The following is a 26,133-nucleotide window of genomic DNA, read 5'->3' on the forward strand; positions in this document are numbered from 1 at the left end:
CCTCTCAATTTTATACAAAAGCTGATGAATATCCCTTGCTGGGTGTCACATAGCAAACATTTTTTTAAAGGACAGTAGCAAGTTTTTTCAAGGATGTGGAGAAAGTAGAGCCTTCATTCACTAGTAGTAGGAATGGAAGATAGTGCCGCCATTAGGGAAAACATTTTGTCAGTTCCTCTAGAAGTTAAACATAGAGTTAACCATATAACCCAGCATTTTTACTTAATAGGAAAGCAACTATATTTCAATTTATTTTAATTGTTAACATGAATTATTAAAAATAAAACAGTACAGAACATGTCTACTCAAGAATGTGTACATGAATGTTTTTTAACAATTCAGCCAAGAAGTGGAAACAACCCAGCATAAACAAAATGTAGGATATCCATATAATGAAATATTACTCAGCAGTAAAAAAACAACATGGATGAATCTTGAAAATGTTAGGCTAAGAGGAAGAAGCCAGTCACAGAGGACCTCATAGTGTGGCTCCATTATTATAAAATGTCCAGAATAGGCCAGTTCAGAGACCAGAAGACTAGAGGCTGCCTAGAGCTTTGGGAGTTGGTAGGGAAGTGAGGAGTGACTGCTAATCAGTGTGGGGTTCCCTTTTGCAAGGATGAAAAGGATCTAGAATTAGATAGTGGTGACAGTTGTACAACTCTGTGCATACAGTAAAAAGATCACTGAAGTGTGCCTTCTGCACAAGTACATTTCATGGTGTGTGGATTATATTTTAAAACTTTTATTAAAATCTTAAAGATAAAAGGGATGAAATCTAAACAGTAGATTTTTTTATATGATAGTTAAATATTTAATGTTTCAAATTATCTGTTGGTATTATTTTTATAAGAATTATGGTGAGCCTTATTTTTGTAATTTTGTAATGAAAAACAGTACAAAAATGTAAAAAGTGAGACCCCCTCAAAGTACTCCATCACCACCCACATTTTCCTTCCAGTTTGCTTCCTTTCAGAAAACAGTATTTACTACATAAGAAGGAATAAATTTGAATACTGAAAAACTCCTCTGATGTGTCCATTTAGCATACCTTGCGATTTACTTGATTTTATAGCCCTAAGTAGGACAGTAGCCTCCTTTCTGAGAAAGTATCCACTTTATGAATGACGCAGTTGTTAGTGGGCTGTGTTACTTCTATTTCAAGACAGAATTTTTGTGTGTCTTCTTAGTCAAGATTTTTTTTTTTTTTTTTTTTAATGCCAGGAGTGTTTCTTTGACTGCTTTTGGGGCTAAGCAGGAATTCTAAGGCAGGATTCTAAATTGTCTTTAAGAAGCGGAGTACTTGTACAAACGTTACAGAGTGCTTGTGGATCTCTATTTTCTGAGAGACTATTTACCTTTTACATAACAGATAAGTTACAATAGAAACCTAAATCAGTGCTGTTTTGGTAACTCTATGAACATAGGTATACATTGCTGTGAAAGTAGAGCTTTTCTCTAAGTGTGGGGGTGGTTAATTATATCAGTGTTATATATCTAGAACATCTGTGACAGTTGTTTTGTTTAAAAGAAATATTTATTTATCTTTTCAGATGTTTTTATACCTATGCCGGAGAACTTATTAGTAAATTTAAATGAAAGTAAAGAGGTAAGGGGCACTTTCCTATCTGACATGTTTGATTGAAATGTTGAAGGAATGTATTTTTAAAATGAACTTTATGTAGAATTTTGCTTCTTTCTGTGACATTTCTAGGATGTGTAGCATTTTATATTTGCAATTAGTTAAAATTCATCAGATGAACAGCTTTTGAGTTTGCCCTTAAACTGATTGCTTTTAAGTTTAATGTATCAGTTTGTAATAGGGTAGAAGATAAGTCTGTTCCATAAAGCAGGATAAGATGCAGGAAACTTGCCTTGCCAGCCATTTGGGAAATTGGGAGGGTTGCTGAGATAAGCTTCTGGTCACTACGTAGAAGCACTTTAGGCTGCTTTCAGTGCCCTTTGCTTTTCTGATTCACAGAGTGTCATTGAGGTCAGTTCAGAAGAAACTCTTATTACCTGCCTGGAAATTGCCATGACATAATACAGTGAGAGGTGAACAGAATGTGTCTGAAGGGGGGATGTTGTCTACCCTGTACATGCATATATGCCATAGGGGTAACATTTTAACTAGCAAGTCTATGGTCTCAGCTGTTGGCAATGGTGACTTTGCCATAGCGCAAAGTATTTTTTCCCATTAACTCTCTTTATTTGTACAACCTAACCTGAAGAGGTAGTTGTTTTTTGTTTTGTTTTTCTTTTGTAGTAATATCACTAGTTGGCAAATTTACTGGCTACCTTAGATTTTGCAATAGGGAAGAGTTAAATACACTTTGGAACTGAAAAGAATAAAGTGTATAGAGGTGATTGAGAAGGCCATATTTCATGGCATTTAAATATGTCAAATCTCTAAACTGTGATGGTTCTTTTGGATATATTTTGGACTTATAGTCTTGCTGGACTACTGCATGTGCAAGAACTGTAAGGCCCCAATTTTGATTTGTCTTGCTTGCCAATTTATAATGTTGACTTAAAATGGCTTTCTTGTCATTTGACCAACTTCATTGTTTACTGTACTGTCTGTAGATTCTCTGACCATCATCATGACTCAATGTCCTGTCTATTGTATTACTTACTGACTTATTGTGAAAAAAATTTTTTTTATTGTAACACTTTTGAGTTTTCTTGCTTTATTTCACAAGCTCGTCCAAGATTTACTGAAAACTTTGCCGCAAATGTTCACCAAGACCTTGGAGACTCAGAGTGCCTTGGGTCCAGCTCTTCAGGCTGCCTTTAAGTTGATGTCCCCAACTGGTGGTCGCATGTCTGTTTTTCAAACACAACTCCCTACTCTTGGAGTGGGAGCCCTGAAACCTCGAGAGGAACCCAACCAAAGATCATCTGCTAAGGTTAGAAAGTCATCAAGTGTATGATAAGATTTATGCTGGTGTCTTGTCCCTTTGACTAGAGAGATTATTTTAAATTTATTTTTAAGTTATGAAAAACAGGGAATATAAGGAAATGGATAATCATTTCTCTTTTATGTAGTCATTTCTATTTCATTATTTTCTATTTGATTCACTCTTACCTTATGTTAGATCTTTAGCAGACCACTAGCAAATTTGCGTGTAGCTTCCCAGGTGGCTCAGCAGTAAAAGAATCTGCCTCTCAGTGCAGGAGATGTGGATTCAGTGTGGGTCAGGGAGATCCCCTAGAGAAGGAATGGCAGCCCACTCCAGTATTCTTGTCTGGGAAATCCTATGGATAGAGGAGCCATGTGGGCTATAGTCCACGGGGTCACAGAGAGTTGGACACAATTTAGCAACTAAGTAGCAGCAGCAATGCCACCTGCCTTTGATGAGAAAGTCAGGGAAACTAAGAGAATATGCTTGCTAGGGACAAGGTAGAACCTGAATGATGAGTAAAATTAGTCATGGTTGGTTATATTGATTGTCCTGAATTGTTTTTGAGCACCTTGTGTGTATAAACTTATTTTAAGATACATATTTCTCAAAAGATAATGAGAATGTGGCCATATACTATAATGATTAAAGGTGTCAGCTTTGGAATAAGTCTGCCTAAGTTTCACTGCTTTTTAAATGTGTGAGCTTGAATAGTTACTTAATTACTTAAGTAATTAAGTTACTTAAGTAATTAAGTAACTCTGTTTCCTTATATTTATAAAGTGAAACTATCAATCGTACTTATCTCTTATGATAGGTGAAAAGTATTACATATGAATTGTTTAGAAGTTCCAGCACTAAGCATTTAAAAGATTATCAAAATAAGTATAATAGGTATATTCCTTTTTAAAAAAAGTAAAGCAAAATAGAAAATTCTTAAGCAGGACATGTTTCTTACTGAAAAAAAGAGAAAATATTACAAAACATAAAGGTTCAAAGATAATTGTTAACCCTCAGTATATATGGTTGTGCGTGTGTGTGCTCAGTCACAGTTGTGTCCAACTCTTTGCAACTGCATGGACAGTAGCACACCAGGCTCTTTTGTCCATGGGATTTTCCCAGCAAGAGTACTGGAGTGGGTTGCCATTTCCTCCTCCAGGGGATCTTTCTGATGCAGGGCTCGAACCTGCATCTCTAGTGTCATCTCATTGGTATATATGAACTGGTATATAAATTTTATGACAATTTAATGATTTAAAATTTTTTCTCTTTGTAATTATTAATAGGAAATTCACTTGACACCATCAACTGACTTCTATAAGAAATTAGCCTTGGACTGTTCTGGTCAGCAGGTAGCTGTTGACTTATTCCTTCTCAGTGGACAGTATTCTGATTTGGCTTCTCTGGGTAAGTTCTTCCTAGTGATTATTTTTCTCAGGTGAAAGTCAAAATGGTATTTTTATGATGACATAGATGACAAAGTGAAGGAATTCTTATTCCCTTGGGAAGTCAGTTTAGTTTATAATTAACCTTGTAGTCTTCTTCTCTGAACATTTATAATAGAGAAGTGTCTTTATTACTATTTAAAGGAATGAATTCTTTTTTGACAATGTCTTGGAAGGTAAAGAAAGGTCAATTCAAATGCTTGTAGTTACTTTGTGTTAGTAATAGTAGGTGATGGTAGAATTTAAAAGGACTATATGTTCTCTTTCAGGTTGTATTTCTCGGTATTCAGCAGGTAGTGTCTATTATTATCCCTCTTACCACCATCAACACAACCCAGTCCAAGTACAGAAATTGCAGAAGGAACTACAGAGGTACCTCACTCGGAAGATTGGCTTTGAGGCAGTCATGAGGATTCGGTGTACCAAAGGTGGGGGCACTTTTTTTTTTTTTGACATTTATGAAGGCATAAATGGAGTTTTGTTTTAAATCATCTTTATTTATTTTTGGCTGTTCTGGGTCTTTATTGCTGCACTTGGGCTTTCTTTGATTGTGGCAAGCAGGGGTTACTCCGTGTTGCAGTGCGTGAGCTTCTCAATGCGGTGGCTTCTCTTGTTGCCGAGTACAGGCTCTAGGTGCCAAGGGCTTCAATAGTTGCAGCTTGCAGGCTTCAGTAGTACGCGGCGTGCGTACTTGCAGGCTCGGTAGTTATGGCTCACGGGCTTAGCTGCTCCATGGCATGTGGGGTCTTCCCAGCCCAGGAGTTGAACTGGTATCCCCTGCATTTGCAAGTGAATTCTTAATCACGGGACTACCAGGGAAGTCCATCCTTTTTCATTTTCTTAATGGTACCCTTTGAGGCACAATTATTTTTAATTTTGGTGATGTCCCGTTTATCATCTTTTTTAATTTTTTATTTGTACTTTTGGTATCATAGGTAGCTCAGTTCGTAAAGAATCCACCTGCCATGCAGGAGACCCTGGTTCGATTCCTAGGAATCTGGAAAGATCTGCCTGGAAGGGATAGGCTACCCTTACTCCAATATTCTTGGCCTTCCCTGGTGGCTCAGCTGGTAAAGAATCCACCTGCAGTCAGGAGATTGGTTTCGATCCCTGGGTTGGGAAGATCCCCTGGAGAAGGGAATGGCTACCCACCCCAGTATTCTGGCCTGGAGAATTCCATGGACTGTGTAGTCCATGGGGTCACAAAAGAGTCAGTCACGATTGAGCGACTTTCACTTTCACAGCAACTACTGACTGCTTAATTCAAAGTCATGAACATTTATTCATATGTTGTCTTCTAAGATTTTTATAGTTATAATTTTTATATTTAAGTCCTTGGTTTACTTTTAGTTAATTTTTGTTTTTGATGAGGTAGGTGTTTGACTTCATACTTTTGCATGTGGATATAGTTGTCCCAGCACCATTTATTAAAAAATACTGTTCTCTCCCTATTGAATTGTCTTGTCCTCTATGTCCCTTTGTTGAAAATTAGTTGATCATAAATGGGAGGGTGTGTTTCTGGATTCTAAATTTTATTCTTTTAATCTATATGTCTGTCTTATGCAAGTACCAAACTTTCTTGACTATTGTGACTTTGTAGTAAGTTTGAAATTAGGAAGTATGAGTCCTCTCACATTTTTCTTCTTTACCAGAATTATTGTGATATTCTGGGTTCCTTGCATTTTCATATGATTCTTAGTTTCATCTTGTCAGTTTCTGCAAACAAGCCAGCTGGTATTTGATAGGGCTTTCATTTAATAGGTAGTAGATAAATTGGAGGGAAGAAGAACTAAAGAGCCTCTTGATGAAAGTGAAAGAGGAGAGTGAAAAAATTGGCTTAAAGCTCAACATTCAGAAAACTAAGATCATGGTATCCGGTCCCATCACTTCATGGGAACTAGATGAGGAAACAGTGGAAACAGTGGCTGACTTTATTTTGGGGGGCTCCAAAATCACTGCATATGGTGATTGCAGCCATGAAATTAAAAGACGCTTACTCCTTGGAAGGAAAGTTATGACCAACCTAGACAGCATATTAAAAAGCAGAGACATTACTTTGTCAACAAAGATCCGTCTAGTCAGGGCTATGGTTTTTCCCATAGTCATGTATGGATGTGAGAGTTGGACTATAAAGAAAGCTGAGCACCAAAGAATTGATGCTTTTGAACTGTGGTGTTGAATTCATTTAAGAAGTTATCTTTTATCCCATCCTCATTCTTACTAACTACTGTGTATTATTTAATATGATTGTTTCCAGTGTCAGGGTGTGGGTTTTCCCCATACTACCAAGCAATTAACTCAGTTCTGACATTGCTTACCTAGAGATATCATCAGATCCCACAGATTAAGGGTTCAGTCTCACAAGACTGCCTCCCCACACACCACACCACCGCATTTCAGAAACCAGTTGTGAGTCTAATTTGTTACCTCTGCTTCTGGCTATAGATTGGAGGTTCCAGCAAATCCCTCCTTTGGTTGAGATTATTGGCTAGAATGACTTATAGAACTCAGAAGAAACATTGTACTTACTAGATTATCAGTTTATTTTATTTAATTTTTAAAATATTTACAATATTGTAGTGGTTTTTGCCATACATTGACATGAATCAGCCATGGGTGTACATGTGTTCCTCATTCTGAACCCCCCTCCCACATCCCTCCCCATCCCATCCCTCAGGGTTGTCCCAGTGCACCAGCCCTGAGCACCCTGTCTCATGCATCGAACCTGGACTGGCAATCTATTTCACATATTAAAATATACATGTTTCAAAAAAAAAAAAATACATGTTTCAATGCTCTTCTCTCAAATCATCCCACCCTCACCTTCTCCCGCAGAGTCCCAAAGACTGTTCTTTACATCTGTGTCTCTTTTGCTGTCTCGCATATAGGGTCATTGTTACCATCTTTCTAAATTCCATATATATGCATTAATATACTGTGTTGGTGTTTTTCTTTCTGATTTACTTCACTTTGTATATTTTATTTTATTTTTTGAGTTTTCTGTGTTTGTATTATTTTTAAAATTTAAATTATTTATTTATTTTACTTTACAGCATTGTATTGGTTTTTCACTTTGTATAATAGGCTCCAGTTTCATCCACCTCATTAGAACTGATTCAAATGCATTCTTTTTAATAGCTGAGTAAAGATTACCAGTTTATTTTAAAAGGATATAACTCAACAACAAAAAAAGAGACAAGATGCATAGAGCAAGATATGAGGAAAGGAAAAGGGTGTGGAGTCCTGGAGTTTCTGGAGCTTGCTTCATTCTCCGCAAGTTTCCGTGTATTCACAATCCCAAAGCTCTCGTAAAGACCCTGTCCTTTTGGGTTTTATGGGGCTTTATTACATAGTCAAGACTGATTACGTCACTCTCAAGCACTTCTCCCCTCCCTGTAGGTACTGAGTGGGTTGGGGGTGGGGGGAATGTCAGACTGAAAGTTCTAACCCTCTGTAATCAAATGGTTGAATACTCTGGTAGCCCGCCCCCATCATTAGTTTCTTTCCATCCTAGTTCCTTTCCAGAAGTCACCTAGTTAACATAGTAAAAGACAACTTTATAACCCTCAACACTTAGGGAATTCTAAGGGTTTTAGAAGCTGTGTGCCTGGAATGGGTGAAGACTGAGTATTTATCTTTTTATAAACTACATCTAAACTTTATATGTAGGTGTATGTAAATCATTTTGATGCCTTTTTCTTTTCTAGGTCTTTCCATTCATACTTTCCATGGGAACTTCTTTGTTCGGTCAACAGACTTACTGTCTTTGCCCAATGTAAACCCAGATGCTGGCTATGCAGTACAGATGTCAGTGGAAGAGAGTCTTACTGACACTCAGTTGGTATCCTTTCAGTCAGCACTCTTGTATACATCCAGCAAAGGTAAGCTTTTCTGTCTGTTTCGTTATAGCAAAAACACATAACATGAGATCTATCCTCTTAACAAAATTATGTCTAAAATACAGTATTGTTAACTAGAAGCACAATGATGGAGCAAAGGTAAGATTTTTGAATTGGCTTGTGATAAAATCCATGTGATAAAAGCCATGTCTATGGCTTGTGATAAAATCCATCTTCTTTGGAAAAAATTACCATTTCTGTTAAGCCAAAAAAGTGATCTTAATCTTAAGAGGCTTTCTGTTATTCTTGATAAAGCTAAGATATTTGGTGTTTAATTTTTTAAGCATTGTATTTAACAGATACTTATTAAGAGTCTACTTAGTGTCTGAAATACGTTACGGTAACACAACAATCAAACTGAATTAAAACCCTTTTTCTCATAGCCCTTATTCTAATAGGGGAGACAAACAATAAAAAGGATACATCAGTAAAATAATAATATGTTTATATAGTGACATTAGTTAATGAGAAACAGAAATCTGGTAAAGGGTTTAAAAGGTTCTGAGGGGTGATGGTCTTTTAAGATAGGGTTTCCAGGAAAGGTCTCACAGAGGTTGACATTTGAGTTGAATTTTGAAGGAGTTCAAATGCAAGATAAACAGTTTTTAAGGGTATAATTTGTTTAGTACTAATTAATTTATAATATATTTTGTCCAAAAGATGATGTGAAGGCTGGTTAAATTTATTTTATTTTATTTTATTTATTTATTTTTTTATTTTTTGTGCAGACGTTTTATTACAATGCAAAAAGGACAGAGAAAGCTTCTGACATAGACATCAGAAGGGGAACAGGAGAGTGCCCCCAAATTTATTTTTATTATTTTAAAGATTCACAGCTCTCACCGTAATTCTGTTTCGTCTCCTTAAAAAAAGTTTTGAAAAGTGTTATTGTGCTGTGTCTACTGATTTTTACAACCCTGCCAAAATCTATAAAAAGTGTATGATAGATATTTTACTGAAAACTATTAGTATTAGAGAAGTCCACTTTTTGTACTATGATGATAATAACATTGCACACCATAAATGTAAAAGTAAGATAGATTTCTGAATCTAGATATTATTTTTTATTTGACAGAATAATTCCCAGTCCTTTTTCTCATTGATTTTTCTTAACCTATTAAAAAAAAAAAACCCTAATATATAATTGAACTAGGTAAAATCTACCATTTTAATGTATAGTTCCACAAATTACTTTTATTTTATTTATTTATTTATTTTTATTTTATTTATTTATTTTTAATTTATTTTATTTATTTATTTTAAAATACCTGCCTATGACCAGTGCATTCTCTTGGCAAAACTCTATTAGCCTTTGCCCTGCTTCATTCTGTACTCCAAGGCCAAGTTTGCCTGTTACTCCAGGTCTCTCTTGATTTCCTACTTTTGCATTCCAGTCCCCTGTAATGAAAAGGACATCTTTTTTGGGTGTTAGTTCTAAAAGGTCTTGTAGGTCTTCATAGAACCATTCAACTTCAGCTTCTTCAGCGTTACTGGTAAGGGCATAGACTTGGATTACTATGATATTGAATGGTTTGCCTTGGAAACGAACAGAGATCATTCTGTCATTTTTCAGATTGCATCCAAGTACTGCGTTTCAGACTCTTCCATTAACTATGATGGCTACTCCCATTTCTTCTAAGGGATTCCTGCCCATAGTAGTAGATATAATGGTCATCTGAGTTACATTTACCCACTCCAGTCCATCTTAGTTCACTGATCCCTAGAATGTTGATGTTCACTCTTGCCATCTCCTGTTTGAGCACTTCCAATTTGCCTTGATTCATGGACCTAACATTCCAGGTTCCTATGCAATATTGCTCTTCACAGCATCGGACCTTGCTTCTATCACCAGTCACATTGATAACTAGGTGTTGTTTTTGCTTTGGCTTCATCCCTTCATTCTTTCTGGAATTACTTCTCCACTGATCTCCAGTAGCATATTGGGCACCTACCGACCTGGGGAGTTCATCTTTCAGTGTCCTATCTTTTTGATATACAGTCAGCAAAAATAAGACCAAGAGCTGACTGGGGCTCAGATCATGAACTCCTTATTTCCAAATTCAGACTTAAATTGAAGGAAGTGGGGAAAACCACTAGACCATTCAGGTATGACCTAAATCAAATCCCTTATGATTGTACAGTGGAAGTGAGAAATAGATTTCAGGGACTAGATCTGATAGACAGAGTGCCTGATGAACTATGGACAGAGAGTTTGTGACGTTGTACAGGAGACAGGGATCAAGACCATCCCCAAGAAAAAGAAATGCACAAAAGCAAAATAACTGTCTGAGGAGGCCTTACAAATAGCTGTGAAAAGAAGAAGCGAAAAGCAAAGGAGAAAAGGAAAGATATACCCATCTGAATACAGAGTTCCAAAGAATAGCAAGGAGAGATAAGAAAGCCTTCCTCAGCGATCAGTGCAAAGAAATAGAGGATAACAATAGAATGGGAAAGAGTAGAGATCTCTTCAAGAAAATTAGAGATACCAAGGGAACATTTCATGCAAAGATGGGCTCAATAAAGGACAGAAATGGTAGGGACCTAACAGAAGCAGAAGATATTAAGAAGAGGTGGCAAGAATACACAGAAGAACTGCACAAAAAAGATCTTCACGAATCAGATAATCACAATGGTGTGATCACTCACCTAGAGCCAGACATCCTGGAATGTGAAGTCAAGTGGGCCTTAGGAAGCATCACTACGAACAAAGCTAGTGGAGGTGATGGAATTCCAGTTGAGATATTTCAAATCCTAAAAGATGATGCTGTGATAGTGCTGCACTCAATATGTCAGCAAATTTGGAAAACTCAGCAGTGTCCACAGGACTGGAAAAGGTCAGTTTTCATTCCAATCCCTAAGAAAGGCAATGCCAAAGAATGCTCAAACTACCGCACAGTTGCTCGCATCTCACATGCTAGTAAAGTAATGCTCAAAATTCTCCAAGCCAGGCTTCAACAATACGTGAACCGTGAACATCCAGGTGTTCATGCTGGTTTTAGTAAAGGCAGAGGAACCAGAGATCAGATTGCCAACATCCACTGGATCATCGAAAAAGCAAGAGAGTTCCAGAAAAACATCTCTTTCTGCTTTATTGACTATGCCAAAGCCTTTGACTGTGTGGATCTCAATAAACTGTGGAAAATTCTGAAAGAGATGGGAATACCAGACCACTTGACCTGCCTCTTGAGAAACCTGTATGCAGGTCAGGAAGCAACAGTTAGAACTGGACATGGAACAACAGACTGGTTCCAAATAGGGAAAGGAGTACGTTAAGGCTGTATATTGTCACCCTGCTTATTTAACTTATATGCAGAGTATATCATGAGAAATGCTGGACTGGATGAAGCACAAACTGGAATCAAGACTGCCAGGAGAAATATCAATAACCTCAGATATGCAGATGACACCACCCTGATAACAGAAAGTGAAGAAAAACTAAAGAGCCTCTTGATGAAAGTGAAAGAGGAGAGTGAAAAAGTTGGCTTAAAGCTCAACATTCAGAAAATTTAGATCATGGCATCCAGTCCCATCACTTCAAGGGAAATAGATGGGGAGACAGTGGAAACAGTGGCTGTCTTTATTTTGGGGGGCTCCAAAATCACTGCATATGGTGACTGCAGCCATGAAATTAAGACGCTTACTCCTTGGAAGGAAAGTTATGACCAACCTAGACAGCATATTAAAAAGCAGAGACATTACTTTGTCAACAAAGGTCTGTCCAGTCAGGGCTATGGTTTTTCCAGTAGTCATGTATGAATGTGAGAGTTGGACTATAAAGAAAGCTGAGTGCCGAAGAATTGATGCTTTTGAACTGTGGTGTTGCAGAAGACACTTGAGAGCCCCTTGGACTGCAAGGAGATCCAACCAGACCATCCTAAAGGAGATCAGTCCTGGGTGTTCATTGGAAGGACTGATGTTGAAGGTAAAACTCCAGTACTTTGACCACCTGATGCGAAGAGCTGACTCACTGGAAAAGACCCTAATGCTGGGAGGGATTGGGGGCAGGAGGAGAAGGGAACGACAGAGGATGAGATGGTTGGATGGCATCACTGACTCAGTGGACATGAGTTTGGGTGAACTCCGGGAGTTGGTGATGGACAGGGAGGCCTGGCATGCTGTGGTTCATGGGGTCACAAAGAATTGGACACGACTGAATGACTGAACTGAATACTTGTCTAAAAGGGTAACGTTATTTAGTGCTTCTATTCTAGATAAAAACATTTATAACTAACAATTAAGACGTTTAAGCCTGTCATATTGGCAATGACAGCTATTACACGCATAGAAACAGATATACTCACTTTGTGACCCGGTAGACTATAGCCTGTCAGACTCCTCTGTCCATGGGTTCTCCAGGCAAGAATACTGGAGTGGGTTACCATTCCCTTCTCCAGGGAATCTTGCCCACCCAGGGGTTGAACCCAGCTTACTGGGTAGTTCAAACGGTACAGAATCTGCCCTCTATACGAGAGGCCTGGGTTCGATCCCTGGGTCTGGAGGATCCCCTGGAGAAGGGCATCGCGACCCACTCCAGTATTCTTGCCTGGTGAATTCCATGGACAGAAGCCTGGCAGGCTACAGTCCATGGGTTTGCAAAGAGTTGGACATGACTGAGCAACTTTTACATTTTCTCCTACGTTGCAGGCATATTCTTTACCATCTGAGCCACCAGGGAAGTTACAGTTCCACAAGTTTTGATAATTTAAGTATCACAATCTGTTCCATTACCCCCAAAATGTCCTTGGGCTGTCTCCCATCCCCAGATCCTAACAACTATTGATCTGTTTTCTGACCCTTTACTTTTGCCTTTGCAAAAATGTTTTATGAATAGAATCATACAGTAGGTAAACCTTTTATATCTGGCTCTTTCAATTAACACAGTGGATTTGAAATTCATCCATGTTGTTTCATCTACTAGTAGTTTGTTTCTTTTTATTCCTAAATGGTATTCCATTGTACTCAGGTTGTTTATTTCCTAGCTTAGGTACATTTGAGTTGTTTCCAGTTTTTGGCAATTTCAGATATAACCCTTATAAACATTTGCATATGGAGTTTTGTATGAGCCTAAGTTATAATTTCACTTGGTTAAATACTTTTCAGTGTTTTTGATGGGTGTCTGGGTTGTATGGTGAGCTTATGTCTAACTTTTTAGGAACTTGCCAAACTGTTTCTAAGCAGCTGTACCATTTTGTGCTCTAAGCAGTGTATGAGAGTTCCACCTGCTCTGCATTCTGACCAGCATTTACTGTTATCTGTTTAGTTTTTGCTTGTTATTTTTGGTTTGAGGTTTTTTGTTTGTTATGCCCTTTTAATAAAGTATAATGTATCACTTTTAGTTTTATTTCATGTTTCCTTAATAAATAATGTTGGACATCTTTTTATATACTTACTGTATTAATTATTAGTGTAGGTTATTCCTAATGTTTTCTAAGAATAACCTAAATAAAATGTGATTATAATTTCTATCCATGTCTGCAAATCTTTGTCATCTAAAAATTTCACTAAGATGGATTTCTCAAATTGGAAATAAAAATATAGAGATGTTTAGAAAAATCTTGCTACTGCCATGCTACTGCCATGGGAAATATTTTACCAATTTATAGTCCCATTCAGTGCCCTTTTAATACCACCTTTTGATTTTGTGAGTTTATCTGTATCTATCATCAACTCGATGGACATGAGTTTGGGTAAACTCTGGGAGTTGGTGATGGACAGGGAGGCCTGGTGTGCTGTGATTCATGAGGTAGCAAAGAGTCAGACACAACTGAGTAACTGAACTGAACTGAAGTATATAATAGTTGTTGTTATGATAGGCTAAACATTGTATCTTATTTCTTTTAGTTACCAATGTTTTTATCTAGAATAGAAGCTGTAAATAATATCACCCTTTTACATAGATATTACTTCTCTTTAAAAGTAATTTGTATGAGCTCCTCCTAGATAAGGTTTTGTAAGTCATCATGTGTCCCTACAGGTTGTAGTGTGGGTATCCATTCCAGTTTTTTTGCTTGTTCTTCTTTGGTGTTCAGGGTCTTGCGCGTTAGAACTTTTTAAGAGCTTGACTTGATATTTGATATTATATGGTTCTCAGATGGTTTTCACTTTTGTTTCTTGTATTTACTGGTTTTTGCTGTGTGGGTAATTAGCAAAGAGGAAGTATTGTGACTTTTTTTTTTTAAATGAAAGCTTTATTTTTAATTTCACAAGCTGAGTCAAATTGAATTAGTGGATTTCTTTTAATTTTTTTTTCCTGTGATTAAAAAGAACAGTATAAAATTTCTCTGGAGTTTGAATATCAAAACAGAATGTAGAACATATCTTGGAGTAGTGTTTTCTTAAACTATATTTTACCAAAATCGCTTTTACAAAAAGGATAAAATAATCAAAAAATTCAGAAAAGAAATCTTAAAGAAGCTAGCATGTTACCATCATTTGGATATGATCTCTATTGTCTTTTCAGTGGTACCTTGAAAAAAGTTTGTAGTAGAAAAAATAATGGTTTAGAGTTTGTTTTGATACTATTCCTACTTACTACACATAATCCTGTTTGGTTCCAAATTGAAGTGATTTTTCTGAGTAACTTTATTTATTAATTTATTTTCAATATTTATTTATTTGGCTGCACCAGGTCATAGTTGTGGCACGGGGGATCTTCGATCTCAGTTGTGGCATACAAGCTCTTTAGTTCCAGCATATGGGATCTAGTTCCCTGACCAAGGATTGAACCCGGGACTCCTGCATTGGGAACATGGAGTCTTACCCCCTGGACCACCAGGGAAGTCCCCTGAGTAACTTTAATACACACCTTTTTTTTTTTAATATTGTTGTTCCTCACTATTATTTGTATGTTTTCTCCAAAGGTGAAAGAAGAATTCGTGTTCATACTCTGTGTTTGCCGGTAGTTTCAACTTTAAATGAAGTCTTTCTTGGAGCTGATGTTCAAGCAATTTCAGGGTTATTGGCCAATATGGGTAAGAATTATTACCTATTGTAAACATATTACAAGTAGTAGCATTTGAAAAATCTATATACTTGTGTTTTCCTTTGAATAATTTGCTTTACAATTTCAGTATTTTAGATTCAGTGTATGCCTGCCAAGTAACTATTTGAATAAATGGGTCTGCTGCAGATAACCTGATTTTTTTTTCTTTTTTTAATTTTACAGCTTTATTGAAATTAGTTTCAGTTTGTTGAGATATAAGTGATATAATTATCACTTAACCCATTTGAGTATATAACTCCATATATACATCCATGAGTATGTATACAGATTTGTATGGCCATCACCTGAGTCTAGTTTTAGAACATTTCCATCACCCCTGAATGAGCCTCATGCCCATTAATTAACAGTTACTGCTTGCTCTCTTCTTCTTCCCTCACTGGCCTTAGGCTACCACAAAACTGTTTGAGCAGCTGAGTGCACACACACATACAGACACATACATGCAAACTGTGTTCTGTCTCACAGTCTACCTGCTGTGGACTTCAATGCCATGTTTTACTTAATGTCTTCCATGTCAGAGTTGCCTTCTTGAATTTTGTTTAGTTTTGTTTTCTTTTTGGATCCCTTTTTCAAAAACATAGAGCTTAATGTCATCTTGGTTCTTGCTCCCTTTCTCCTTCAGGGATGGCTGCCAGTGAGTCCTTTTGCTTCAAATTCAATCATCAATTTGCTTCAAACTCAAATGCCTGTAATAGGAATAATTACCTATTTTCTTGAATTTCCTATTGGGAAAAAAATGTTCTTTAATGTAACATGATAAATAATTAACTTCACTTTAGTCTCATGTGTTAAAAGTTAAAAATTGTAACCTAAGAAATTTGAGGATCCATTGCCTTTATATTTTGTTGAACTAGTACATTTTTGTAACAATATCTTTATTATTAACAATAGCAACTATATGTCAGGGAGTATATGTGAATTTTAAAAAATCTTCACAACAAGTATTAGTTCTGTTACTAAATTTGGTTGATCCCAATATGTACTTTTTACCCCTCACATTTTGTCAAAATCCTTGAGTTTAGATAATAGTAGTCTTCATTCTTTTTTCTTATATATAAATTTGGTCATAGCAGTTAATAATGTCACTTCATTGAGTGTATTTTTGATACCACATGAATAGAGTTTAGCTATAATTTGAGAAGTTTTCAAAGCAACTACAGTGTTTTTGGTATTGGAAAAAATTTTGGGGTATATATTTTCCATTTGTATTTCCAGTGTATACATTTTACAGATAAGGATACTGTGGGTCATAAAGGTTAAATTACTTGCCAGATTTTCATACTGCTAGGAAAGAGCAAAACAACATTTCAACACAGGTTGGTTTGATTCTCCAAAGTATGTGCTTTTAACTGCTGTGTTTGGTTCCTTGTGTATGTAATAACTTGAGAGAAAATTTGTATAATTAAAAAAAGTTTTTCTATCCTTAACAGTGGGGTGACTAAACTTCTGTCTTTTTTCTCTTTTGTCCCTACTTCAACTTCTGTTAGCTGTTGACAGGTCTGTGACTGCCAGTCTGAGTGATGCTCGAGATGCCCTAGTGAATGCCGTCATAGACTCCCTTTCAGCTTATCGTTCTTCAGCCCTAAGTAACCAGCAGCCTGGACTCATGGTTCCTTTCTCTCTTCGGCTTTTCCCACTGTTTGTGCTGGCTCTCCTTAAACAGGTAAAAGAATCAAAACCAGAAACTAACACAGTGAAAGTGTCAATAGCCAAAAGTTTTGTCCTGTGAACCTCTTTCTCATAGATAACAATTTCTAAACTCTGGAAAAAAATAGAAAAAATTAATTACCTAAAGGAAAAAATACAAAAAATTAACTACCTAAAGGATCTGGAGGATGTATGTAAGGAGAAACAAAGCTTGGAAGAAGAGGCATGCACATGGTGCACTTCCTATTATTTTAGCCTGAGGATAGGTGACCTTTAATGTCTTACGTAGGGAATAAAACACCAGTAATTTGCAGGCTTTCTGGCGTGAAATATTAGATGACAGAGTTCAGGGTAATTAATGCTTCTGAATAGTAAGTGTAGAACCCCAGGACAGATAGAACCAGAGAAGGTGAAAGTCGCTCAGTTGTGTCCGACTCTTTGCGACCCCACGGACTGTACAGTGCATGGAATTCTCTAGGTCAGAATACTGGAGTGGGTAGCCTTTCCCTTCTCCAGGGGGTCTTCCCAACCCAGGGATCGAGTCCAGGTCTCCTGCGTTGCAGGCGGATTCTTTACTAGCTGAGCCACAAGGGAAGCCCATAGGCACTCAGTAAGTAGTTTTTGAATGAATAAATGGAATGTCTTTCATTTCCTATAGTATTCTTTCTTTAACAGCCTTTTCTAATCTTCCTTACTTATAGTCAGTGCATTTGTTTTAAAGCAAAGTTTCATTGCTGTTATCTCTCTGCCTCTTTCTACTCCTTTCCATCAATAGAAATGCCCAAAACCTTATCTCTGAATTTAGTCTTCATGGAGCTAATATTCCAGTTGAAACTGACAATTACTTGTTAACTCTATTCTACTAAGTAGCTGTCTTCAAATTACTAATTTTCTTGGTTGATTTGTGAGCTTTGTTATTATACATTATTTAATTTCTCTAGCTGTAGGAGAAATGAGGATAGTTAACCACCATTCATCATCACTCAGCTTTTACAGAATACTTATATCTTTGGTTCTTCATACTTCATATGCCTTTTTTTTGGCATCTGCAGTGTAACTTTATCCTTCTTGTCCAGTTATTTAGATTTTTGTATCACTATTGCTTTATGACAGATAGAATGTTTAGATTCCATTAGGAAGCAGATGCCAGAGAGATGGAATGATTTTGCCATGGTCAGATAATTAATTTGTCAAGACTTTTAGGTGAGGATATAGCCACAATTTAATAGATGTGTGTGACTGATTAAGATATATATATATATTTTTTTTGATTAAGATATATTTTTGTAAGAACAAGTAGCAGTAAATTTGTTAATTCTGTTTGAATATATTCTTTTAACAGCTGATATTTGCAAAATTTTATATGTATTTGTCAAATACCTTTTTTCTGATGGGTATATTTTTTTGTTATAGAAATCATTTCAGACTGGGACAAATGCACGTTTAGATGAACGCATTTTTGCTATGTGTCAAGTGAAAAATCAGCCCTTGGTTTACCTTATGCTCACAACTCATCCCAATTTGTATAGAGTTGACAATCTCTCAGATGAGGTAAGATTGATCATTTTTTTATTCACTTGAATGTTTATAAGCCTAATTATATTGAATCCATTGAAGAAATGAAGAAAGGTGATTTCTTTCTTAAAGCTTTTCATTTTATTCTTATATAAAGAAATTTTGGCTTTGGGAAGCTCCTGAAAATATTACCTAGTTATTAAAGTAATAAACTTTACTATTTGTTTAAGACAAATCTTTAGAGAGATCTAAGTAAATGAAGACATTGTCAAATTGACTAGAGCAACCTGCTGCTGCTGCTGCTAAGTCACTTCAGTCGTGTCTGACTCTGTGCGACCCCATAGACAGCAGCCCACAAGGCTCCCCCGTCCCTAGGATTCTCCAGGCAAGAACACTGGAGTGGGTTGCCATTTCCTTCTCCAGTGCAGGACAGTGAAAAGTAAGAGTGAAGTCGCTCGTCGTGTCTGACTCTTCGTGACCCCATGGACGGCAGCCTACCAGGCTCCTCCATCCATGGGATTTTCCAGGCAAGAGTAATGGAGTGAGGTGCCATTGCCTTCTCCAAGAGCAACCTATGATTTATTTATTTAAACAGGTTGATCTGAAAGGAGTATCCAGTGTGAAATTACACTTGAATGCCCAGTCACTGTTTAGTGTAATAATATTCTTGAATTGAAAAGAAAATATTTGTCTAAGTTGTAACATTATTTTCCCTTCATAGGAAATTTACTAGAGTTAAAGCTGCAAGCATGAAAATGTTAAATCATAATCTTTCTACAATACATTGTAATCAAGTTAGGATATATATGTTAGAAGTAATACTATGGTTAAAAACATTTGAGTTTAAATATTTTAAGGTACCTTGCATACATGAAGGAGATAACTTTTTAGCAAATGAAAATTGTTGATGACATTAATTTGTATTACAAAAATAATGACTTAAGATTACTCCTGTGTTTGACAAGTTCAACTAACTGGATCTATATTTTTCTCAAATTGAAAAGTGGCAAATTAACATAAAAATACAAATGCAGTATGTTAGACGTCTATAATGTGGAGACCACTAGGAGAAAAATAAATCACTCATAGTACATACATTCAGAGATAAGCACTATTAAGATTTTCAATGGTATATTTATCAGGACTCTCTTTTGCAAGTGAGCTTAGGAAAGAAAGGGGACTGATGGGGCACTCAAACACAAACCACAGGAAAGGCTAGGGTCTAATTAAACTCAGGTCTAACTCAAATTCATAGACTCTTGTTTGCATTGCCTCATTCTTTCAGACCAGCCTTTTATATAAGACTAGAAAACAGAGCCACTGATAGCATCCCATCTTTAACACCAGAGAAGGACAAGGCTTTCTTTTCTTAGTTCACATTAATTTCTGATTGGCTGTATTTGGGCTATAGTCTCTTCCCCACACGCCCTAAGGCCAGAGGTCTTAAGGTACTGTGATTAAGTACCTTAAGGTACTTAAGGTCTTAAGGCCCTAGTAGAGCTAAAGCCTTCTCACTGGTAGTACCCCTTGATAGGTCAGTATTTTATTTACATTCTCCCTTAGATAAGATTCATTAAGTACCAAGTTTTAGTATTTAAATCAAATTTTGGTCAAAAATGAATAGTTACAAATAATTAAAGGTGTATATTTTAAGATAGCAGTATTATAGTCAGTGACAAATGAGAAACTTCCATTTCTGGCCTTATTCAGTAAGTGTTAAATTGAAGAGAACTAATGAAAATTCACTTGCATTAGATTTACTGTTACATCAGGATGTGTATATGATCTAAACCACACAATCATCTGTTACCATTAACTAAATTCCAGATTTATTTGGATCTCATTAATGTAATTTATCTAATCAGGAGACATGAGTACTGATTACATTTATTGCATTAGTTTTTTTGTGTTTTTTTTTTTTTTAAATTTCCCTTAAGCCTCAGAACAGATTGTTTTCCCTCAGTCGAGATGTTCAGACAGGGATAACTAACCATCACAGGCTTGCATTAGTTTTTTAAAATAATAAATTAAGATCAGAAAGTAAGTTGGCTTGACTGGGATCATGATGGCTTTGTTTAGATAAACGATACATATTTCCTCCTCGTCTTTATGTTTAAATATGAATAATTGTAATTTACCTAAATAAATTCCAAAGTCTCAAGGGTAACACTCATTAAATTTCTTTTTATTAAATTGTGGCTCCCTAATAGTTATATCTAAAAGCTTTAATCTTTTGCTGAATTTTTAAGGGAGCAATCAGCATCAGTGATCGCACTATACCTCAGCCGCCTCTTCTTCAGCTTTCAGTGGAGAAGCTCAGCAGGGATGGGGCCTTTCTCATGGATGCAGGTTCTGTGAGTAGTCTTGACTTCTCTCTGTACACTGCTACCTTCTTTCCCCTTAGTTTCTCTCTTAACGGATTATGTGTTATTTAATCTATATAGTTTTGTATTTGCCACCTTCTCCTCCATAGTCTCCTTGCATGCGGAGCATACAATGTCCTGTTATGGTAAATAGTAGTTTTACTTTAGTTGGAGGCTATACAGTCTTGGTAAACTAACTTCCCTTTTTGATCTTCTTTTTTTTTAAAAAAATTTTTTTTTCCCATTTATTTTTATTAGTTGGAGGCTAATTACTTTACAATATTGTAGTGGTTTTTGCCATACATTGACATGAATCAGCCATGGATTTACCCTTTTTGATCTTTTGAAACACAGTCAGTGGTTAAAGGTTGAGTCAATATCTCACTGTTAAGCTATATCTCAAAATAATTTTCTTCCTGTCTCCAGGTACTAATGCTTTGGGTTGGAAGAAATTGTGGACAGAATTTTCTCAGCCAAGTTCTAGGAGTTGAAAACTATGCATTAATTCCACAGACCATGGTAAGACTGTGTAATTATAGTGATTGTGATAGGCTTAAAAGGCGTTTCAAATGATGGCAAAAACATGGACATCCTATTTTGAAATCATAGCTGTATTTTAGAGGCATTCTTTAGGTTATTTTGCATTTTTTACTTGCTTGTTCTTATGTGTGTATACTATTTTAGTGAGAAAGTAATGAACGTAGTTAATGGCCAAAAAAAGTTTGCTGCTGTTGGCAGCAGTTGGCATTAGTGTTAGGGCTCTTCTGTTTCTGTGTTTTGTGTTTTTTGCAAGTGATTTCATTGTTCTTTGGCAGAGCCCTTTTAACTGCTGCTTTAGAGTAAGAACTAAGCTAACTGCCACACAAACCAACAACTTGAGACCAATATCAGCTGGATATATATTGATTATTGGACTCTGTCACCCACTCTCTAAAAGCCTCATTTGTAAAATAAGAGTGCTGTTGCTTATGGGGGAGTACTTGAAACAACACATAGAAAGCACATGTTAAACTATGTAACATTTGGATAGTTGTGAATTTTAAAGTTAGAATTAATTATAACATGGTCTTATTTCATGCATACTTTTCAGTTTCAACTATCAGTTTGTCACCAACTTTGGAATATATTTTATGTCCGCATCTTGGTCATATTTATGGGTTTAACTTCATTTATAGAAGTCATTAGGACATTTATGTATTTAAAAGACATAGGGTTCTATCTAGGATAAGCACTAGCTTAATGGCTGATCTGAATGACTAAGAGCTTTAGGTAATGAGGAGATAAGAAATTCTTATATTTGTAATAACGGTGTGAATGGATCAGTTAATTCTAGATGTCATAATATACTGAAGATAAGAGGTAGCATATTCTTCTAGATCAGTGTCTGATAAACTATGCCTAAGGAGGCCTGCCACCTGGTTTTGTAAATAAAGTTTCAGTGGACCATAGCCATGTGCATTTACTTATAGTATAGTCTGTGGCTGCTTCAGTGGAACAGTGGCAGAGTTGAGAAGTTGCAACAGAGACCAAATGACCTGCAAGCCTAAAATATTTATTATCTGTTCCTTTAAAAAGTCTGCCTACCCTTTAGGGGTAGGGAGAAAATTGTGGTATGTAGAATCTTAGGCTTCTCCCTAGACATCCTAAATCAATTGCAGTTCAGTAAGATCCTCAGGTGATTCATATACAAGATAAAGTTTGAAAAGTATTATAGTTGATAATTTAGAGTAAGTTGTATGTTGCTGGTTTTTTTTAATAGACAGACCTTCCAGAACTTGATACACCAGAATCTGCCAGAACAATAGCTTTCATCTCTTGGCTTAGAGAGCAGAGACCATTTTACCCAATACTTTATGTAATAAGGTAAGTTGAATTTGTCATTTGTCGACACTAAAGCAGTTTGCTTGGCTTTGCAAGGAAACCTTTGAGTTGAATCATAGGTATGTATAACCTATTGCAAACTCTTTAGAAGGGTATAGAAAAAAATTTTTATTTTTAATAAATAGTACAAGTTAGTAGTATTAAGTTATGCTTTATATCCATTTATTAGCAAAATAGATGTCAAAGCTTTGTGACAAATCCACTGTTTATTTTACTATTACGTTTCGTCTAATATATATAAATATTTGTCTTTTATTCCTAAGGGATGAGAGTCCAATGAAAGCAAACTTCCTTCAAAACATGGTAGAAGACAGAACAGAATCTGCATTATCATATTATGAATTCCTCTTGCATATACAACAGCAAGTGAATAAATGAACAAATGAAGATACTCGACTTAATAATTTCAAAGGAAAGTCACAATAACACAGAACACCTGAGAATGTGTAATACCTTCCTTTCCTATTAGGTTTGTGGACTAATGTGATGATTATATGTTCTCACTGTGATTTCAACAAATTGTAGCAAATAAAGGAACACAGCGGAGAATCAAACATGCAACTCTGAAATACTGTATTTTTCAAATCAAAATATATCTGCATATGATTGATCACACAAATTATCTTTTTTCTTTGCTGCCAATTATGTTTGAGTTGTTATGGATTGAAATAAGACAGTATTGCAGAGGCAAAGTACATTTTGTAAAATAAAGACTTCTGTGTTCCAAATGTATATTTCTCATTTTTTTCTGAATTTTTGGCTGCTACATTTAAAACCTCACAAGATTAAATGTTGTGGGGAAGTTACAAATCCATTGATAATGATCTTTTTAAAATAAAAAGATTTTTGAAGTAAATAATATGTTGGAAAACTAGTATCCATCCCCCAGAGTTTTGCTTTTTTTTTTAAAAGGAAGAAAAAGGATCATCATGTTAACTAAAACTAGAGTAAATTAACTCTAGTCTAGCTTGAGAAGAATATGAAGTGATACAGTCAAGCTTTGTCAGTATTCTCTATACTTGAAGAACAAAGTCACTGATTTAGAGTGAAAACTCTAAGTGGTTTTCTGATTCGACTGCAGAAGACTTGCTTGGACACACTATCTTACTCTGCAGTGAAAAAAATCTGAGCTGTCTTCATAAATATGCTGGGACTGGCAATAATAGGGAGATGAGAAACTTAGTTATCTTGATCCTTTAAGTGGGTTTTATTTGGTACATTTCTGCTCTGTGATGTATAATATAAAGGCATTATATTGGTGAAATGAGTATGAATGAAAGAAATTAAAGATTTCTTAAATGCTGTCTCAAATCCATCAGTAACATTTTCTAAGGAGTTTAATAATTAAATTGGAAGTTGCTCATAAGATTCATTCTTAACATTAAAACTTAGTAAAGCATGAATGCCGCTGTTTGGTTTAGTGGTTATTAAGATCACACAAGTCTGATATATGGAGGTTATAAAAGAAACTTGATTTCTGAACATGCTCAAGATACTGCTTTTTGATTTGGCCAGAGAAATATCATAGTAAAAACTATTAAGTGACTTTTTTTTACAAATAGGTAAATTATACATCTGTATATTTAAGGTGGTGTGATAGAATATCTTTAAAAAAGAGTTTGGTCCAGTTTTCACAGATTCATCTTGTCTTGTATGAACTTCTTGAAGTAAAAGTTGTTCATGAGTAGTACTTGATGAAAAGATTTTTGTTTCTTTGTTTTAATGGATTAGAAAAATGTGTTTACAATCTTGATCTTATATGATCACCAATGAAATAGTAACTTTCAGGTTTACATCAATATGAGCTGACTTTAACTGAATTGTTTTGGGGTAGGGAAGAAATAGGTCCCACTAGAGTATATACTACTGCTTGCCAGCCAGATCAGAATAATTGTGTTCTATAAAAATATTATCTCCCTTAAGCAGTGTTAAGGTTTATTTTCAGTATGGAAGTGATACATTGAATTGGAAATTTTCTTGAAAGCTGCTTCCTTTATTAGAAAGCAATTTTCAAATTGTAGCTAATTAGAATACATTTCTATTTTCCCCTCTTCTAAAGAAACTGAGAGTCATTATTATGCACTGATGTTTCTTAAAATAACTAAAATTCTGTTCATAATGTGAATTTTAAATGTTGATATTGTAGGTCCTTTTTTAATAGTAGTAATGAATCTTCTAGAGGGGAAAGTTTGTGCTCCTAGGGACAGTAATCTTCCTTGTGCCTCACTTTCATCCCTAAGTGGGTATGACTCTTGTTATTACCACATGCTTTGTTGGTATATTTCACAAATTTACTTTAAAAAATTATTTTAGATATTGCATAACATGTGCAATCCAGAATAATTTTATAATAGCCAGGTCATAAAAAACATAACTTTAGTAAGAATTCACAATATTTGTTCTCCCAGTAATGAGGGAATGAATGAATCTTTTGGAGATATTGATATTAAGCAATTATTTTTTGCAATATTGAATGTGTTTTTTAGTTTAGTTTTTTTTTTTTTAAGTAGGGCACTACCTGCTATCTCATCTTGTATTACTTTTTGATGTAAAGCAACTAATATTTACACTATGCCATATTTTTTTTATTGTAGTTGTAAATTATGAAAGATCCTTGAATTTTCTACAGATCTACAACTACTAAAGTAATTGACAAGGGCAATCTTGGTATTTAAATCTGAGTGGCAGTTCTACCATAAAAAGTACTCTATTTTTCTAATTTCTAGGATTTTTAAAATAACATTTCTGTAAGTCTGGCACATTAATATTCACTCAAGCTGTACCATTTATTTTAGTTTGCCTATATTTCATTGTTTTAATTTAATGTAATGTATTGAATCTAATAGACTGTTTTACAATAATTAGGATAAAAGATTTTTCTTCTAATCAAAGATGCATAACAGCTGTTATCTAGGGGACCACCAAATGTGATTTCAGGATTTTATTAACTATTACAAGTATAATCCTTATGTAGAAATTTTAATTTTGTAAAGTAGTGTATAATATTGTAACATTAAATTCTTGTTTTCAAATTCAAATATGTATTGATCTTCAATGTGCTGTGTTATATCTTGCTTCTCTGAAATGTTAGAGACAAGATGTCTTCCTTTTTACAGTTTGTAATTCTCACTGTTTTTTTCCTGTAAAAAAAAAAAAGTCATTTGTAACCCATGCAAATAATCGTTTGAACTGTGCTAACTTATCGATTTGGCTATTCAATAAAGTTAATTGAAAGAACTTCATACTGTGGTTATGTATTTAAATTGACATGGATAACTTGACAGTAACTGAGTAGTTCTATGTTGTACATCCAAATTAAGTCAATGGAAAAATCCTGTTGAAGATGCTTTAAACCTCAGTCAGAGTCTGCGATTTCATAATCCTAATTCTAGATGCTCACTCTTCAAGAACAGCTAGGTTTAAAATTCTAGATTGAAAGGGTTTAAAATTTTTTATTTTTTAATTCTCAATATGTTT

General features: G+C 35.4%; 1 protein-coding gene across 2 annotated transcripts in view; it reads left to right on the plus strand.

Annotated features, from left to right (window-relative positions):
* Nucleotides 1–25,898, plus strand: part of SEC24A (SEC24 homolog A, COPII coat complex component) — a 68,949-nt gene extending 43,051 nt beyond the window's left edge. The window contains exons 12-23 of one of the 2 annotated variants that reach the window (XM_043912801.1): nt 1,554–1,609; nt 2,703–2,909; nt 4,190–4,310; nt 4,618–4,776; nt 8,056–8,229; nt 15,108–15,218; nt 16,738–16,913; nt 18,311–18,448; nt 20,662–20,766; nt 21,202–21,294; nt 22,535–22,638; nt 22,920–25,898. In XM_043912801.1, the coding sequence (XP_043768736.1) occupies nt 1,554–1,609; nt 2,703–2,909; nt 4,190–4,310; nt 4,618–4,776; nt 8,056–8,229; nt 15,108–15,218; nt 16,738–16,913; nt 18,311–18,448; nt 20,662–20,766; nt 21,202–21,294; nt 22,535–22,638; nt 22,920–23,034 (1,559 nt within the window). In that variant the 3' untranslated portion in view covers nt 23,035–25,898. Of the gene's footprint in view, nt 1–1,553; nt 1,610–1,981; nt 2,060–2,702; nt 2,910–4,189; nt 4,311–4,617; nt 4,777–8,055; nt 8,230–15,107; nt 15,219–16,737; nt 16,914–18,310; nt 18,449–20,661; nt 20,767–21,201; nt 21,295–22,534; nt 22,639–22,919 lie in introns of those variants that run through there. The other variant, XM_043912802.1, reaches the window with a different exon arrangement.
* Nucleotides 25,899–26,133: the final 235 nt, after the last annotated feature.

The sequence above is a fragment of the Cervus elaphus genome, chromosome 9 (genome assembly GCF_910594005.1).
Source record: "Cervus elaphus chromosome 9, mCerEla1.1, whole genome shotgun sequence".
Taxonomy (NCBI): domain Eukaryota; kingdom Metazoa; phylum Chordata; class Mammalia; order Artiodactyla; family Cervidae; genus Cervus; species Cervus elaphus.